Source organism: Pinus tabuliformis, chromosome 7 (genome assembly GCF_031772625.1).
Source record: "Pinus tabuliformis cultivar Carrire ecotype Pingquan chromosome 7, CPIR1, whole genome shotgun sequence".
NCBI classification, from domain to species: Eukaryota; Viridiplantae; Streptophyta; class Pinopsida; order Pinales; family Pinaceae; genus Pinus; species Pinus tabuliformis.
The window spans coordinates 438,955,121-438,975,176 of NC_142293.1; the positions used below are offsets into that span (position 1 = coordinate 438,955,121).

At 40.1% G+C, this 20,056-nt stretch overlaps 1 protein-coding gene across 1 annotated transcript; it reads left to right on the top strand.

The window, feature by feature from the left end:
- The first annotated feature begins 14,473 nt into the window (after positions 1 to 14,473).
- Positions 14,474 to 18,754, top strand: LOC149247858 (uncharacterized). The gene is made up of 2 exons (XM_089446020.1): positions 14,474 to 15,340; positions 15,614 to 18,754. Exons 1-2 carry the CDS (start codon positions 14,474 to 14,476, stop codon positions 18,752 to 18,754), a joined length of 4,008 nt encoding a protein of 1,335 aa, XP_089302146.1.
- The last annotated feature ends 1,302 nt before the right edge of the window (positions 18,755 to 20,056 follow it).

Here is a 20,056-nt window from a genome sequence, read left to right on the forward strand (position 1 = left end):
GTGGAAATAAAACATGTATGTAAAGCTTGATCCAAGATTTATTGTGTTTGAGAGATATGCGAAGAAGTTCTACGATGGATATTTGCGTAGGTTTCTTCTTTAAGTTAACTAATTGATAGTACTCGGTAGAGGGTCAAGAGGTAGAGGATGATGCCCCATGGAGGGTTACATTGCCTCGTCTAATGATAACTACACAATCATTGTTTCTATGAGGGATGTAAATGGTATTTATATGGTATTCAACTTCTTCAACTTGTCCTACAATGGAATAATAGGAAAATTGATTATGTTACAATTCTTTCCCTTCCTTGAGTCATTCTTCTTCCCTTGATCAAGTATTTGATCCGTAAAGATCTTTAAATCAATGTTTGATTTGTTGGATTTCTTATCTATATTAACCTCACACTTATTAATCAAGTCTTGGATGAGAATTTTGAGTTTCGTGAAATTAGGTACTCCATGTCCTTTGACTTAATGGTACTTATGATATTCATTGTGTTTACACCAAGAAGGTTTAAATTGTAGTTTGTCATGTTGTCTTAGTTTTGGTAGTTTAATTAAGCTTGATTATATTAGTTTCTTATTTGCTATTTCAGTAGGCTCACCTAAGGAAGTATATTTTCTTCAAGGGCTTTGTTATGCTCTTAAGGTGTTAGAATTTTGATGAGCTTGTCCTTGTGATGGAGCTTGGATGTTTTAAATAGACTTAGAATCTACAACTTGATCATTAACTACATTATTATTCTTATTCAAATTATATGGTTTGTCATTATTTTTCAATGGTTGGTATTTTTTTCTATAGAAATTTTAACTAGGCCCTTAGCAATAACAACCTTCTCTATCATATACCCTTTTCAACGATTTCATTAAAATTATTAGCACATTATAATTGTAAATGAAATGTCATTTCTTGGTTTAAGTTTTGTACAAATATGCTAACTAATTTTATTTTTTTGGAATAGGGTATGGGAATTTGTTAGCCACGTTTCTTGATTTCTCAAGGAAGGCAACAAAAGTTTCTCCATTATTTTCTATATTATTGCAAAGATCAAACACGGAAATATTATGTTTAATTTTGTATGAAAAATGACTGATAAATTTTTCTACAAGTTCTAGAAATGTTTTGATTCCATGCAGAAGGTGGGAAAACAATTTAATTTCTTGTCCTCCTAAAGATCGAGGGAATAAATGCATCAAATGAATGTCATTGTATGATACCTCTAAATAGAAAATATATAATTTTTTGATATATTTTCTTGGGTCAACTATTCGTTTATATTTCTCAATTTTTGGCATTCAAAGTTATTAAGGAAGGGAACCATCTAAACGGACTTGTCCAAAGGATAAGTGCATATGCCCTTAATTGTGTAACTCTTCTGTGGATCATGTTTGTGTTTTTATTGGATTAATATCATTATGTGTTGGTGTAACATTGTTATTATTATTGAGTGATGTTGAATAAATTTTGTGTTCTTGTTAAATATAGTATGTGTGTGAATTGAAATTAAATTATATATATATATATATATATAATTTTAATTTTTACATAGAAATATATTTTAAAAATAAAAATTATAAATAATTTTATAAAACAATAAACCTCACAACTCCGTTTAATATTTGATTTATGTGAAATATATATATATGATAGTGCAATAAAACAATTTTGATTTAAAATCATTTAATACGTAATTGTAAAATTTTTATTCTCGTTAATTTAAGTTTAAATTTATAATAAATATATATTAATATAATATTTAATAAATTTTATAAAATTTTTATTCTCGTTAATTTAAGTTTAAATTTATAATAAATATATATTAATATAATATTTAATAAATTTAATTATAAATAAGTCTTTACAACCTATTATATTTAAATTAAAAATATAAAATTAAAATTCAAACCATAATAACGTCATTTTTAACTCGTTTACACCAATTTACATATAAACACATTTACATTCTTATATGTAAATTAACGTGCATTATTTTATTTTCCATTGAAATATGTAAACACATTTACATTTTTATATATGTAAATTAGCGTGCATTATTTTATTTTCCATTGAAATTAATACAAATTAAAATGAAATTAGGTATAAATTTGATAAGTCATGTGGTTTCCCGCTAAAAGGAATGATCCACATATTTCCCACCTAATTTCAATTCTAATAAATTCGTATATTCGTATATTGATTAAAAATGATGCTCAAATGATGCAGGAGCATCAAGGGCGTTTTTTTATTTTGTAAATATGTTAAAATGGGGTGGGTTGATTTTTGATATTTTATTAAATTAATTTGAGTAAAATAGGAAAATGTGAGGATCTATTGTAAATATCTTTTTATTTAATAAAAGGATATGAGGGAATTTAATTAGTGGAAGGATTTTAGGGATAAAGAGTTATTCTTTAGGGACGTTGAGAGATTTAGGGGTTTGTTGAGGAATTGAAGGGATTGAGCATTTAATTTAATGATATTTTTAAATTTTATAAACAGGAAGAAGTTTTAGAGGAAGTGAGCGTGAGGGAGTGAGTGTGAGAAGTGAGCAAGACTGTAAGCCTTCAACCAATTGTAAGGCCACGACTGTTGAATATCTGGCCATGAAGGAAGGTTGTAAGTATTTAATTGCGTTTGTTAATGTAAAAACAATGTGATTTCAGAATGTGGGTTCGATTCTTTAAGTGATGGAATATTTTGTAACCTGATTTGAAAGTGAATATACGTTTCATAGAATTTGATTGTGAAGACCTCAGTGTGAATGATTGTTTGTTTATATGAAATTGTGTGAAATCATGGCGTTATCAATTTAGCTTGCGCCTTAAGTGAAATCATAGAGTTAACAGGTCAACCTCAATGGATCGATCCCAAGAGACAGAATTCGGTATAAATAAATTGCCAGTGAATGTTTGAAAGATCTGTGTATTGAGACAGTTGGGTGACAGTGCAAGATAAGTTCGAATCTCAAGTGTGATTTCCAGAGAAAAAAATTTACCAAACCTCCCACGCTACATTTGAAATTCCGCTACTTCCCCACGGGTTTGTATTTGACATATATAAATTTATGTATTAATACCGCAGCAGAAGCGTGGATATATATAACCATGTTTATTGAACACGAATTCTGTATTACATGTATGGAAAGGGCTGCGCATTCCAACATCTTGTCTGTTAGTTATATGTCTGTGCGTGTGGAGAGTGTGTCCGTTTAATTGAACAAGTGTGAAATTGATTGCTAGGCACACAGTTTAATATGTGGGCTCCTTTGTTCATAGAGGGTGTTTATATAAAAATCCGCGTTGCAAAACCACACATGCAGTTTGCGTGAATAAGTGGCCGAGATATGGGAAATACGCATTCGACTTATGGCGAACCGACACCAGCATGGAAAGTGGGGAAATGCGCATAGGATCGGCCCATAATATATGCGTCCTTGCCGTGGAAAAATCCGGCCTATGTAATACATGATATACTCTGGGTGACATATAAACTGTGACTGTTATATATATTTCGGTTGCATAAGATAGTTGAACAGGTGGAGCCAGTGACATATCAAAGGCGCTTACAACTGCACCGGTCGTGGGCTATTTGCGCAGTTACAATTATATATATATATATATATATATATATATCGACCGATCACGAGACTGTTGTTTCATTGCAAATGTACCGCGACTGTGGAGATTCATACATATTGTATTGGTCGTAGCATGTGAATCTTTGCTATGGTACAAGTAGCGCATAATCACCGCCGGTAGAAAAGGAGCGAGGAGCGATCGGTGGAGAATAGAAACAAAACGCCGATTTACTTTGGGCCAGATGAAAAGACACATAATTAATTTTGATGGGCAGGAGATCTGATCGATTCTCCTTGTTTATGTCTGTGAAGATAATACGTTTTTAAACTGCAGATTGAGGAAGCGCGGAGAGTTCCCAGTTCATTGAACGCCGAAGTGGTACCACGTGTTCCAGGCCAGCGAAGTTAAAAGCGTAGATCGGGTGGAAAGGCGTTTTTCTGGGCATAGATGTATGGTAGAAGAGCGTTTTTTAACGCAGATACAAAACAAGATTGGTATTGTTTATTTGTGGCAAGAGGTAATCGACTGCAGTTGGATGGATTCAAGCGATAAATGGTCGCTTTTACTTGCTGATTACCATTACTGAACACAGGTGGCCGCAAGGGTCTTTACTTGGTTTGAAACAGTGGCTGGTCCCTAATATATGATGTAAAAACTAATTATGTGGCTGAGCCCTGTATGAATTAAGAAAAGCATCCAGTTCTATATTTAAGTCTGAACAGAGTTTTTTTGTCTTGGTAATTCGATATTGTAGAAGTCAATAAGATTGCGTTGAATGAAAGCTAAAGTTTGTTGCTTGTAACAGTAGCGGATTGCGCCCAGCGTTTCAGGTTCTTCATCAATTTTTGGTATCAGAGCCAAATGCTCTGTTGAAATATTTATTTTCTGAATGAGAACTGAAGTGTATTTTTGACTGTATGATGAATCATGATGAAGATCAGAGTTTTAAATTTGATATGCAAGCTACACAAATGCAGTGAACAGGATGGAAGAAGTAAATGGAGATAAGATCGTGCAAGATCTTAAAGGTGAGATGTTTTTTTTGATTTGAAATTTGTGATGAGAGTTTATGGTTGCAGAGAAGATGATGGCATTGAACCTGGCATTCAGCTAAAGGCTGAATAAGGAGGACAATTGTAGTGTCCTGAAGAAGAAGGTGAGTTGAAGAGATAGCCTGAAGAGAGCAGAGAGAGTGCTCGAAAGGTTCCACAGGCAGTGAACCAAGTACTTACCAAAAGACTGAGTGAGAGAGCTTGGTGATGTAAGTGGCGGCAAGACAGGAGAGCTTGTTGCAGAGGCTAGTGCAACTCATGGCAAGTGAGAAGATGATCATGGAGGATCAAAGAAGAGGTTCAGAGGAATGCCAGAGCGATAAGATGACTGCAGAAGTCAGAGAAAGAGAGATTGTAGTAATGAAAGTGCAATTGTAGGTACTAGAGGAATGGCTGCAAGAGCAGGAAAACCAGAATAGAGGATGGATCTTTCCACTGAAGGGAAAGAAAGTGAAGTGGCAGAAGCTACAACAGAAAAGAGATCGACAGATAAACATGCAGTTAACAGAAGAGCTGAGAAAACTCGAGCAGATGATGGATGTACAATTGAGACGTGAACAACTCAGAGCAGCTGAGTTGGAAGAGGAGGTTTCCATTGATGAAACAGAGGAGGAGATCATTGATGATTTCTTGAACTATTGGGCAGATCCAGATCAGCTGGATAATGTGAACTCTTGTGTTTTTATAGCTGACAGTTGTGATGTGATTACAGGTTTTGTTGAAGAGGAAGTTCATGTGAATAAAGAAGATGATCAGCTGGAAGAGATGGTATATGAACCGACGATTAAAGCTGTTGAGACTTGTTGTTTTCAAACTGACAAGTTGTGTATGAATGCAGGGACTGTAAGTGATGGTGATGTTATGCTTCAGCAATGCTACAGGGAAATTGCATTGCTAGAATATTTGTTGGAAAATTTGGAGTATGATGTGGGAGAAAGACTGGTTGACAGTCTTGAGAATTCTTCAGAGGATTCTTTGGGCAGAGGGAATCAGCATACTGATGTGTTGGTAGTGGAGGAGAATTCAGAACAGCATAATGAAGTGCTGGCAAAGGAGGACAAGGCACTGATGCCTTCTTATTTTTATTCTAACAAGTGTTTTGTGAATGCAGGTATTGTGGCAGAACATTTGACTCAATTGAGAAGTCAAATGAAGGAAGAAGAAGTTTTTTGTTCTAGAAAACAAGAGGGCATGGATGATTGGGTGGCAGTGAAGACTGAACAAGTCAGAACAGAAACAAGCAAAAAAGTAAGAAGTCAGCAAGTGACAGTACAGATAGAGAAAGTAAAAACTGAGCAAGTCGTCTTAGCTCAACAGGCAGCAAGAAATCAACAGCTGGCAGATTATTTGGACCGAGAGATTGAAAGTATCAGAAGATTGATGACAAAAGAATCCCGAAAGAGGCCAGCAGCAAGAAAGGAAAGGAAAGACAACAAGAGAAAGATAGCGAAGGATTGCAAGAGCGAAGCAAGTGGAGCACTACAACATAAAATATGGAAACCTGGAAGACAACAGCAGATGATAACAGTAGTAAAGCAATCGACAAGCATGGGAAGATTACAAAATAAAATTTGGGATCCAGGAGGAGATATCCAGACTTATGACCAGGTGGTCATGAACTTTCTTACATGGGGAGTCTGATGCAGGAGCATCAAGGGCGTTTTTTTATTTTGTAAATATGTTAAAAGGGGGTGTGCTGATTTTTGATATTTTATTAAATTAATTTGAGTAAAATAGGAAAATGTGAGGATCTATTGTAAATATCTTTTTATTTAATAAAAGGATATGAGGGAATTTAATTAGTGGAAGGATTTTAGGGATAAAGAGCTATCCTTTAGGGATGTTGAGAGATTTAGGGGTTTGTTGAGGAATTGAAGGGATTGAGCATTTAATTTAATGATATTTTTAAATTGTATAAACAGGAAGAAGTTTTAGAGGAAATGAGCGTGAGGGAGTGAGTGTGAGAAGTGAGCAAGGTTGTAAGCGTTCAACCAATTGTAAGGCCACGACTGTTGAATATCTGGCCATGAAGGAAGGTTGTAAGTATTTAATTGCGTTTGTTAATGTAAAAACAATGTGTTTTCAGAATGTGGGTTCGATTCTTTAAGTGATGGAATATTTTGTAACCTGATTTTAAAGTGGAATACACGTTTCATAGAATTTGATTGTGAAGACCTCAGTGTGAATGATTGTTTGTTTATATGAAATTGTGTGAAATCATGGCGTTATCAATTTAGCTTGCGCCTTAAGTGAAATCATAGAGTTAACAGGTCAACCTCAATGGATCGATCCCGAGAGACAGAATTCGGTATAAATAAATTGCCAGTGAATGTTTGAAAGATCTGTGTATTGAGACAGTTGGGTGACAGTGCAGGATAAGTTCGAATCTCAAGTGTGATTTCCAGAGAAAAAACTTTACCAAACCTCCCACGCTACATTTGAAATTCCGCTACTTCCCCACGCGTTTGTATTTGACATATATAAATTTATGTATTAATACCGCAGCGGAAGCGTGGATATATATAACCATGTTTATTGAACACGAATTTTGTATTACATGTATGGAAAGGGCCGCGCATTCCAGCATCTTGTCTGTTAGTTATATGTCTGTGCGTGTGGAGAGTGTGTCCGTTTAATTGAACAAGCGTGAAATTGATTGCCAGGCACACAGTTTAATATGTGGGCTCCTTTGTTCATAGAGGGTGTTTATATAAAAATCCGCGTTGCAAAACCACACATGCAGTTTGGGTGAATAAGTGGCCGAGATATGGGAAATACGCATTCGACTTATGGCGAACCGACACCAGCATGTAAAGTGGGGAAATGCACATAGCATCGGCCCATAATATATGCGTCCTTGTCGTGGCAAAATCCAGCCTATGTAATACATGATATACTGTGGGCGACATATAAACTGTGACTGTTATATATATTTCGGTTGCATAAGATAGTTGAACAGGTGGAGCCAGCGACATATCAAAGGCGCATACAACTGCACCGGCCGTGGGCTATTTGCGCAGTTACAATTATATATATATATATATATATATATATATATATATATATATATATATATATATATATATCGACCGATCATGAGACCGTTGTTTCATTGCAAATGTACCGGGACTGTGGAGAGTCATACATATTGTATTGGCCATAGCATGTGAATATTTGCTATGGCACAAGCAGTGCATAATCACCGCCGGTAGAAAAGGAGCAAGGAGCGATCGGTGGAGAACAGAAACAAACCGTCGATTTACTTTGGGCCAGATGAAAAGACACATAAATAATTTTGATGGGCAGGAGATCTGATCGATTCTCCTTGTTTATGTCTATGAAGATAATATGTTTTTTAAACTGCAGATTGAGGAAGCGCGGAGAGTTCCCAGTTCATTGAACGCCGAAGTGGTACCATGTGTTCCAGGCAAGCGAAGTTAAAAGCGTACATCGGGTGGAAAGGCATTTTTCTGGGCATAGATGTATGGTAGAAGAGCGTTTTTTAACGCAGATACAAAACAAGATTGGTATTGTTTATTTGTGGCAAGAGGTAATCGACTGCAGTTGGATGGATTGAAGCGATAAATGGTCGCTTTTACTTGCTGATTGCCATTACTGAACACAGGTGGACGCAAGGGTCTTTGCTTGGTTTGAAACAGTGGCTGGTCCCTAATATATGATGTAAAAACTAATTATGTGGCTGAGCCTTGTATGAATTAAGAAAAGCCTCCAGTTCTATATTAAGTCTGAACATAGTTTTCTTGTCTTGGTAATTCGATATTGTAGAAGTCAATAAGATTGCGCTGAATGAAAACTAAAGTCTGTTTCTTGTAACAGTAGCGGATTGCGCCCAGCGTTTCAGGTTCTTCATCAAAAAATATTACAAAATATTGATATATTTATTTAGAAAAACATTAAACAATGAAATGTGTAACTTCAAGTCCTAAGTGACTATGAAGACATGATAAATACTAAGTCAAAGGAATGAAAAGAGTTCCAATTTTATTGTATTTATTTATTTTTCCTCGGATGACCAAAGAAGTGGGGTATTTTGAGTATAGTAGAGGAAGTATAAGACTTTCTAATAATAATTAGGTCATAATATTTGTTGTAAATTCATAGCGAGGCTATATTTCTTTAATTCTTTCATTTTATATCTATGTAGAAATGAACAAAGTATAATAATTTTAGCTTCATAGAGTACAGTATAATAAGTTGAGCTTAATAGAGTACATCTAGTGTGTGTGTATTTTTTAATGTTGATAGGGGAAAGACCCACTTCTATAAGGAGAATAGGATAGGGTGTGTTGCTTTTAATTTTGAGGTTATACATTATAAAACGCTTCTGGATTTGCTCACTCTTTCTCCAGGATTCTCTAGAGATGCTACAACCCCAAACCTCACATCCATATAAGATAACCAGAGTGACTAAAGTTTCAAAGAGGAACTTCTTTCTATCCCACATTACGAGGTTTGCCATTTTACAATTATTGTCAAGGCCAAAATAAGCTTTCCATCCCCCATTAATCCTTTTCTCAATACAATAGTTCCAGCTGAGCTTGTGATGAATATAAATTCCTAGGTACTTGTAGGAAGACACTTCTTCCAAGTTACTATTGTCATACATAAAATTAGCGTAAGTGTCCTTCTTGGATTTGATAATTATAACTTTTGTTTTGTCAGTGTTAACAATCATACTCATGGTAGAGCAGAAATCCTTAAGAAGTATAAGTTTCTTATCAAGATCAGATAGGCACCTTGCGAGAAGAACAATATCGTCAGCGTAGAGAAGAAGGATGATGACTATCCCAGCTAAGATCGTGCCAACATATCCTACTTCCTCTAAACAACCTTCTAGCTTGTCGATGTAAATGCCAAATAGGGTAGGGGAGAGGGCATAACCTTGTTTAACTCTGATATTACACTTAATATCTTTCGACCACCCCTCATTGCTCTTTAACTTGGCAATTACATTCTCGTATAACCTTATAGTGGCAACTCTCAACTCAAAAGGAACCTTTATCTCTTCTAATCTGTTCCAAAGGTTGTTTCTAGGAACTCTATCGAAAGCCTTTCTAATGTCCACAAAGCAACAAAAGAGATTGGATTTATCATTATGGAATTCCTCCACAATGATCCTAAGCGTAACGAGGTGGTCTGTTGTTTAGTGCTGCTTTCTAAAACCCACTTGGCCTTTAGCCTGCTTACCTTCACTTTCAAGCCATATGCTCAACTTCCTTTCAAAAATAATATCATATAGCTTGGCTAGGAGAGGGCTAATCATAATTGTCCAATAACTAGAGGGGTTATTTGTATCCCCACTTTTAAAAATAGGGATAATGAGGCTTTGATTCCATGGTTTAGGGAACCCTTGCTTGACCGCTTGATTTAAAATCTTGTGAATGTGGCGAATGAGGATAGGACCTTCAATTTTTAAGATTTCCACCTGGTAACCTTCAATGTCCTTAGCTTTCCCATTAGCCAAGCGATTAACCCAAAATAAATGTCTTCTAATGAGAAAAATTCTTTCGTTGTGAGCAAGGTTTCAAAGTTGTCCATGACATTTGGAGATTCATAAAGCCTTTTAAGATAGGAATTCCAGTCGTGTAAAGCAATTTTATTATTATCTTTAGTTTCCCTAGTTAGAATCTACCTCCATAATTTATTAGGAGCTACCTTAGAGAGGTGTAGGAGATTCTCTTGTCTTTTACGAATACACTGCCTTTTTTCATTTTAGTTAGGGTTTCGTATATTTTTATCTTGCCAATTTTAAGAGATTCATCAACAACTTCCTTAATTGCTCTCCTCGCACTTTTACAATCTTTGTCATACCATGGGTTGGTTTTTCTATTTCTTTTATTACTTGAAACTTCAATTGAGAACTTGTTAATAGAATATGAGAGGGTTGTAGTAAAATTATGATAGAGATATTCTATATTGTCTATAATAGATAAAGGAAGAAAATTAGTTTTTAATTAATTTAGAAAGAGATATTTTTTATTTCTATCAAATATTAACTTATTTTGGTTATAGGGATTATCTCCTATGGGATCTCTATGCATGAAAAAATTGAGAGTTATAAGTAAATGCCTATAATCACAGTCAGGCTTGTGGTCATTTATGATGTCAAAATTTGTTATTTCGTTGTATAGAGGGAGATCGGAGATAACATAGTCTACCACGCTGCTACCAAGCCCATGGATGCAGGTCATTTGGCTAGAATTGAGCCATTTCTTTAGACCATTGCAGATTATGAGATCCTGAGCACTATAGAGCTTAACTTGCTCCAACCCAAACAAATTCTCTCCGAGGTCTTCAGAGCTCCTTTTGTACTGGCTAGCCAGAGGAAGGTCTTTGTCTAACAAAAGAAGAATAGGGTTTGAATGATTGCTTAGAGGAATAGCTTGGTTGCTTGAAGTTAGAGCATTAAAGTCACCCATTAAAAGGATATTGTCTTCATTCCTTAGGCTAGAAATATCATTCTCTAAACCATTGTAAGGACTATTTTTATCTAGATTCTTTTTCTTATAGAGGTTAGAATTGGGGGGCGGGGGGGGTGTTACTCCTATGTAGGACTTTTTATCATAAATATCAGTAATCTCTATCCAACTATATTTGTTGTAAGGGTTGTTTTTATAAATCCTGGCATGGGGAGAGATGTTCTTCTTAATGAAACAAGCTATACCCCAAATGACTCTATGGGAGGATCGCTTATTCCAAGTAGACCATAATGTAAAGCCATATATGTTTGGGACCTAGGTTCTTCGTGCTCCCAAGTTTCAACAAGCAAAATATTATCAACATCATTCGAGATCCAACTTAGCTTCGGGCCTTTGTTCCATGGAATGCCCCGATAGTTCCAAGAAAGAATCCAAAGCATGTTGGATTGCTATTTATTATTATTATTTTGGTTTCTATCTCAAATAACGGCTTTTCTATTTCTTATTATTTCCCATTTTCCTTCCTTCCTAGCTTCCTTTACCTTTTGAACCTCGTTTCTCAATTCTACTTGATCTTCTAGAATGAGATCTTCATTTATAAATATTCTCATTTCTTTTAGACTTGAGGTTTTACTAAGTATGTCGTACTTATGGTTAGTAGAGCTCACCTTTAATCGTATCAGCCTTCCTTTATTCTTAGTTAGTTTCCCCAACCTTGTTTTTTCTGTGAGACACATTGTTTCAATTTGTAATCTGTTATGTAATTCGGTCCGGGCTATGGCTAAAGCATCCTTGTCTACCTCCTCTTTCAAACTGAATATTATATGGTTCAAGGCCCTTTTGTTACGCTCATGGTCTGATTCTATCAATTTTTTCATTTCATCTTTAATTGGTTTGATATCTAATTTACCTACCAAACTATTTAGGGTGAGGCGACTATTAAATTTTTCTTCTAGCTCTTTAATCATGTCCATTTTAAGACTGTGTAAAGTATCAGCATCTACTAGCTGGGATTTTTGGTTCATATCTTGGTTTTGTTTTTCTATAACCTGCAACCTAGTCTCCATTGCCTCCATCTTATTCTCCAATAGTTCTATTTTATTTTCTATTTGTTTTTGGATCTTGCCTTCAAGAGATGTGAACTTATTTTCCAGCATGGTTGCTAACTCTGTTTGTAGCTTGACTTCTCTTTCTTCTCTACGTTTCTCTAAAGACTATATACTCATAGAGGCTCTGTAGAGTAACTGTGCTAGGTCTACCTTTGGTAATCTTCTGTAATTGTGGTGAATTATTCATACGTGAAAATATATGAGAAGATATGTGTTAGAAAAATATAAGAAATGTGTGCACCTGATATCAGCGAGTCGGACCGCAGACGCACGTGCCCTAGATTGTTTTTCTATTACTGCTAAGAGATCGTGAATTGTTACCGTAAAGAGATCATAAATTATGACCACATAAATCATAAATTATTACTGCAGAGAGATCATAAATACATCCCCCTAAATTACTATCGCAAAGAGATAGTAAATACATCACCCTAAATTATTATCGCAGAATACCATATTTATATCTAAACACATAATGATTTAATAATGCATCCATCACCTAATGCGGAAGACATTAACTATTCACACTAAACTTGATTTTGGCGATTGAGCTATTGAGCTAGGGTTCGAAGGATGAAACCCTCGACGGTGCATTCTGCACGGCGGATCGGGCTCAGGCTCTGATCAAAATTCGCTGCAGCGTGACAGTGCTGCAGGGGAACAGCGAACGACAATGGTTCAACCCCAGGACCCCTCACGGCACAACACGGGACCTGAAGTCATATTTGGATCAGTGGATCCGGATATACTTAGCAAAGGGAAGAAGCAACAGGAAAACGACAATGATCAGCCAGAAGCACAAGAGACTCAGGCGAATGAACCGCAGGTCACCTCCTCTACCTGCCGACCGGTAGCCAAGGTTAGGCCGCGCATAGAACTGCCTGGAGATAAGATTGACAGCAGGATTGAGTTCATGACAGATCATGCGATCATTGGTAAATTTATAGGGTTTTGGCCAACCGAACGAGCCCTAAATGGATGGATTGCAGCAAAGTGGAAGCCTAAGGGAGACGTCTCTCTCCAGCTAGGGCCGAAGGGCTTCTTCACCGCCATCTTTTATTGCCTAGAAGATAAATACAGGATCCTAGGAGGGGGTCCGTATTTCTTTAACTCGGCAGGCCTCTATATCACAAACTGGAAACCCAGATTTAACCCTGACAAGGAAGATCTCACCTGGGCACCGGTCTGGATCAGATTATACTCTCTCCCCGATGAATACTGGGAAGAAGACAGTCTAAAGCGCATAGGTAATGGAGTGGGACAATATATCAGGGCATCTGAGGAAACAAAAACCCGTAAGTATATTTCCTATGCAAGGATTTGTGTTTTTATTCGTCTAAATGAAGCTCTTCCTGAATCAATAACCCTCGCCCATCGCGATGAGGAGTGGACCCAGCCCCTGGACTATGAACATGTGTCGTTCAGGTGTAGAAGATGCCATGCACTAGGGCATCTGTTTCGGGACAGTCCACTCACTGTAAAAGCTAGCCCTCCTGAATCTTCTGACTCCCCATCTCAGGATGGCTTCACCAAGGTCTCAAATAGAAAGCGCGCGCATAAAAAGCCTCCGAATGCTTCCAAACCTCAGCCATCCAATACCCAAAACCCTGCTTCCAAGAACAACTTTGAGTCTCTCAGCGATTTCCCAGAAGATCAACCCTTGGACATTAATAACATCCCTGCCCGCCCATCCTCTTCCACCCACCCCCCCCCCTTCCAGCCCCCCTCCCAAATCAAAAACCCCCATTCTAATCCCGACCATCCTAAGCAGGCACCAGAAAGATCCAGAGGAGATCCCCAAGGAAAAGGAGGTGGATGAGACGTCGACTCCCCTGAAGAACTCAGAGATCGCTCAAGAAGACACAAGTCAAGCTCAAATAATGGAGGTAGAACCTGAAAGCATAGATCTCCACGGTCTGGACATCATTGAACTGGAGCTAGCTTGTAGGAAAGAGGCGTATGACTCCATCTCCGAGACTGATTTAGAAAAGCTGGAAGAGGTCATATCCAGAGCCTTCCACCAACATCAACTAGGCATTCAACCTGGCAGCGCTTGGGACAGCAATCTGCGTCCAAAGGACTCCAAAAAAAGAGGGAGAAAGACAGATCTTCAGCGAACAATGGAGATAGGCAAACTCCTAGTGGACTCAGGTAGATACGCGAAGCTCACGAAGTACTTCAGCCCTACCCAAACCAGTTATCCATGAAGCTTATCTCCTGGAATCTAAGAGGGCTCAACAGCCCCGCAAAATCTAGGATGCTAAAAAACATGATCAAGTTGGAAAAACCGCAAATGTGTTTCTTCCAAGAAACCAAATGCAATAGTCTTACGCTGGGTCGAATACTTTCAAAGGCCTGGCCAGGTTGCCGTTCAGTGGCCGTGGATGCAACGGGAGCCTCGGGAGGGCTGGCCATCGCCTGGAACACCCAGGCAATATCGCTTACTGACTTCCACGCCTCCCATCACCTCATTCAAGCTGCCTTTCACATTCTGGGCACCAATGTTCATGGGAACTTATCCAACGTCTACTTTCCGCAGGACGGTGGCAGTAAAAAAGCGCTCCTCGACACCATTGAAGCGCTGAGCACTAACAGGCAGCATCCGCTTTGGATAGTCGCAGGGGATTTCAATATGATAACCAAAATCGAGGACAAAATCGGAGGAAGATCCAGACTGGAACTTGAAGTAGAACACTTCAAGGACTTCATCCAAAACGCCTCACTCATAGACATGCCTTTCTGCAATGGAACCTTCACTTGGAGCAATCACAGAGGGGGCAAGCACCAGATCGCCTCCAAACTCGACCGCTTTTTGATCTCGGATAATGCGGTACATCTAGGTGGTGATTTCACTGCGGAGATTTTGGCCCACTCTAGATCGGATCACTGGCCGATAGCTCTGCAATGGCAGCGACCAGTGGACAGAACCAAAAAACCATTTCGATTTGAAGGTTTTTGGTTAACGCATCCAGCATTCAAGGACTTCGTCAGAACCATATGGGCCTCCTTTGACCCACCAAAAGGCACAAGGATGTATCAACTACAACAGAAACTGCGATTCCTAAAAGGCCACCTCAAACGATGGAATCGGGAGACCTTTGGGAATATTTTTGAAGCACAACAGGAGCTTAATCAGGAGCTCAAAGATCTACACCAGACAGTAATTAACACAGGGCACACAGAGGCAACCTTGGACAAAGAGAAGCACATCTACAATCAGCTTGAAGAAAGAAGGAAGCAGGAAGAAATTTACTGGAGGCAAAAATCAAGGCTCAGGTGGCTAAAAGAAGGGGAACGCAACACTAAGTTCTTTCACAATACTATAGTGTAAAGAAGAATGCACAACAAAATTCCTTTCATCCAAAGCCCAGAGGGGACCAAAGAAGAATAGCATGAGAAGATAGAGGAAATCCTCATCAATCACTTCCAGCAGGTACACCAGGAGCAGACGGTGGATCGGAAGCGGGCGATTGAGAAAATTACCAGCAACATTCCTAGGCTGGTTACAGAGGAACACAACGAGTTGCTCATGAGCCCAATTCTCATCCACGAGGTAGATGAAGCAATGGCGCAGCTCAAAGAAGGTAAAGCCCCTGGCCCTGATGGTTTCACAACTACGTTCTTTCATGCTTTCTGGGACCTGATTAAAGTGGAGGTTTGGCAAATAGTTGAGGAATCTAGGGCCCTTCGCTGGCTGCTCCCCTCCCTTAACTCCACTTTTATTACTCTCATCCCCAAAGAGGAAAACTCCATCACCCCTGATAAATTCAGGCCCATTGCTCTCTGTAATGTCCTTTACAAAGTCATATCCAAAGTCATAGCAAACAGGCTTAAACCTCTTCTACCTATGCTCATCTCTCCGGAGCAGTCAGGATATGTTGAGGGCAGACAGATTATGGACGGTATTATCCTCACTCATGAAATCATTCATTCGCTCAAGCAATCCAACCAAGCTGGTATGTTACTTAAAATCGACCTCTCCAAGGCTTTCGACAAGCTCAGCTGGTCTTACATTCAACATATGTTGAAAGCTTTTGGATTTTGTGATACTTGGGTAAGATGGATCATGAGCCTTATTTCATCCTCCCATTTCTCCATCCTCGTCAACGGTTTGCCCTCCCGTCCTTTCAAACCCTCCAGGGGCATCAGACAAGGGGACCCCCTATCCCCATTCCTATTTGTGATTATGGCGGAAGGACTTGGCAGGCACATCAAGCAAGCCCTCCACTCTAATCAGCTTAGAGGAATCTCTATTCACAACACCCCGGCTTCCTCTCATCAGCAATTTGTTGATGACACCATGCTCTATGGCTATCCTTCAGCTCAGGAAGCCTCTTGTTTGAAATCCCTGCTCAACGATTTCTCAAAAGCCTCAGGTACCCATGTCAATAGCTCCAAATCTCAAATCTTCTTCTTCCATACCCCTCCATCTGTTAAACTCGCCGTCTCCCGTATCCTTGGTTTCCAATCCGCTTCTCTCCCATCCACGTACCTGGGTGCTCCCCTCACTGACTCGGCCATAAAGCAGCCAGCATGGCGAGCTCTCCTGGAGAAGCTCGAATCCAAGCTCAACTTATGGACCAATCGTTCCCTCAATCTTGCCAGCCGGGTTGTGCTTATCAAGTCCATCCTTCAAGCCATGCCTCTCTATCTTTTCTCCATCCTTGCTGCACCAAAGTGGGTCTTAAAAAGATTGAGAAATCTGCAGCGCGACTTTCTCTGGGGAAGTTCTGCTACCAACCGCAAATGGGCACTGGTTAAATGGGACACTGTCTGTAAGCCCAAAAACAAAGGCGGCATTGGTCTTCGAGATCCTGAGTACAGCAACACCATCATGACGGCCAAAATATGGTGGCAATGGGTGACTAGTCCAGACAAGTTATGGGCCAAAATATGGACCGCCAAATACACCAACAACATGCCTCAAGCAGAGCTCATAAGATTCAAGCCCACTACCAATGGGTCACTTATTTGGAACGCCGCCAAACAGCATCATCAGCTCGTTCAGAAACACAGCTTTTGGGAAATACGGAATGGTCACAGTGCTAGATTTTGGAATGATGCTTGGAACCAGATGCCTAAACTCTCAAGTGTTCTTCCTGCAATGATCATTCCAAGCAGCCAGGAGCAGCAGCAGGCCACTGTGCATCAATTCTGGGCACAGGAAGTGGTGAATGGATTTAGAAAATGGCAACCGAGCAATCAAATAACCAATATCACTAGCATCCAGGAGGTAGCAGCACTGGAAAACGAGTTAAAGAAAAGAAGAATCAGGTATGAAAACAACGAGGACATACTTAGATGGGGCTACCTACCTAAAGGCTCATACTCCACCTCCGAAGCCTATAATCTGTTAGGCGACTTCCCCACCAGGCCGGATCCTCTATGGGAAAGAATATGGAGCTTCAAAGCCTGGCCCAAAATATCTCATTTCCTCTGGATGGTTGGGCACAAGAAGATTCTCACCTGGGATAAGCTAAGGAAACGCAATTTTCAAGGACCTTCCATATGCCACAACTGCTTTCAAAACGAGGAAACCTTGCAGCATCTTCTGGATACTTGCTCAATCGCCAATCAGTTATGGGAAAAGGTAGGATTCAGATGTCAAAGGCGATGCAGAGAAGCTGACGGCATCATAGACACCATCCGTCAATGGCCGAAAAGACCTTATAACTGTGAGATTCTCAATCACTTGTGGAATATTATCCCAGGTACTCTACTATGGAACATCTGGAAGGAAAGGAATAGGCGCATATTCAAAAATCAAAGTACGACCATTGAGGATATTTGGAACAGAATGCACAACAACCTCCAAGAAACCATGCTTCTGAGAACATGGACTAAAGAGGATCTCCCCACTGCAGACAACGAGAAAAACATCCTAGACAACTGGAAGCTGCAGCTGCTACAAGAGCCCACCATGCATCAGATAGCGAACCGCAAAGGCAAGGAGGTTAGTGGCTGGGCCGCCCCACCCATCAACTCATACAAACTCAATTTTGATGGAGCCTCTAAAGGCAACCCTGGGCCAGCAGGATTTGGAGGCATTATAAGGAATCACAAAGGCTCCCTCCTGCAGATCTACTTCGGCAATATAGGATGGGATACCAACAATTCAGCGGAGTTGGAAGGGATGTGGCAAGGGATCCTTGTAGCAAGACGCCTCAATCTTCAACCGCTGATTGTGGAAGGCGATTCTCAAATCCTCATAAACATGGCAACACGCATTCAGAATGGCTCTCAAGCCAGGAAGGTAGCTGACAGTTGGAGACTAGAGGCCAGGCTAAGCAACATTGCTTACGAACTGCGCAATCACAATGCCCTTTCCTTCCATCACACTAAAAGAGAGGGTAATAAGATTGCTGATCTCCTGGCAAATATTGGGGTAGATTGTGACCAGCCCTTCCTAGAAGGCAGCCTGGACATCATCCTAAGCAATCAACAGAAACAGGATTGTGAGAGTCTCCTCCACAGAGACGCTGAATCCCCGGATGCGGGTGATGATATGTCAAGGGGGGGCGTGCCACATGCCCAGCATGTGCCGCCCCGTGTTAACATTACGACTACAGGATAGAACGCCGTCAAGGTTTAATGGCCCAGCATCGAAGCGATGGGCATTCAATGTTAGACAGAGGTTTTCGATGGTGGCGCAGAATGCAGTTAATGCACGCCTGCAACGAAGGAATGGAATACAATATCAATGGACTGGAACAACGACGCGGGTTCATTGGCATGTCGAGGTCCGAAGGGTGCGAGAGCAGAGAAATTGCGAGTCGGTGGATGTCGAAGCCTCTTGCTGCTGCAATTCAAGCTGCTGCTGTAGGAAGGGGGTGCAATTCGAGAGATTCCTGGAACAATTGGAAGCGAGAAGGGTTAACTCTCGCGCAGGAGGAAGTCGCTCAGAATTTGTCTCACTAGTGTGGGGATTGGGGCGAAATCAGCACTGTGCCTATTCTCACCTATTCTCTCAGGTATTTGAGGGTGGCAGCGAAGAAGACATGGCCAAATTACGAGAGCGACAGCCTAGCAGACGGGGACCATGGAGAGGATCTTCCTCTCGACCCCCTGCAACAGATGAACACCACCATTATTTTTGTTGCTACTGTCATAGGCGAGCAAGAGCCACACAACTCCCAGCCGGGCAATTCTTGGAGGTTGGTAGCTCTAGCGAGGGAGGGCCAGTGCTTCCGGCATTCGGCTCCGTGGTGTTCACTCTGGGCAGCTCAGCAGACAATGCAGGAGTCAATGCCCACATTTCAGTTCTTTTCACCAAAATCCCAGAAGGAAGTGAAGCTGAAAATCCTCTGGGTACGTTGGAGAAGCCTCCAGGAGGCTCTGGTGAGGACAACCCTGCTGTGTTACCCCCGATTGAGGCAGGCAATTCGGGGAAGGAGATTATGCAAGGCACCTCAAATCCAATGGGGTCGGCACCTCACGGCATTGCTGAGGACAAATGGAAGGCGATGTGGGAAGGAATCCCTGAGGGGCGGGGGTGGTGCTACATTGTGGAAGACAAAAGTCTCTGCGAGGACCAGGACTCTGAAGCTCGACTCAACACAAGCCCTCCTCTCTCAGCCCGAATCCAGGATTAAAGCTTCTGCGGGTATGTTGGTTCCGGATATCACTATGTTTGTTGGCTGGCAGTTTATATGTATGTCTGTCTGGTTTATGTTTGTTGGGTCTATTGTCAATTTTCAACACTATTTGGTTCTTGCCGGTCCATGGCACACAGTCAGTTTCTGTCGAACGGCCCTGCGTGGGCTGTCATGGGTCTGTTAAGCGCAATGAGGCCCCTTAGCACGCTGCTTCTCATGTCTTTTGGGCCTCCAGCAGCGATTAGATTTTGGAAAGTCTCTGGTAGTCTTGTAGGTGATTT

Excerpts from the sequence above, each read along its gene's own strand:
- LOC149247858 (XM_089446020.1), top strand. The coding sequence starts at position 14,474 with ATGTGTTTCTTCCAAGAAACCAAATGCAATAGTCTTACGCTGGGTCGA. Across the intron at positions 15,341-15,613 it reads TCAAAGATCTACACCAGACA|GTACACCAGGAGCAGACGGT; the intron begins GTAATTAACACA and ends CACTTCCAGCAG.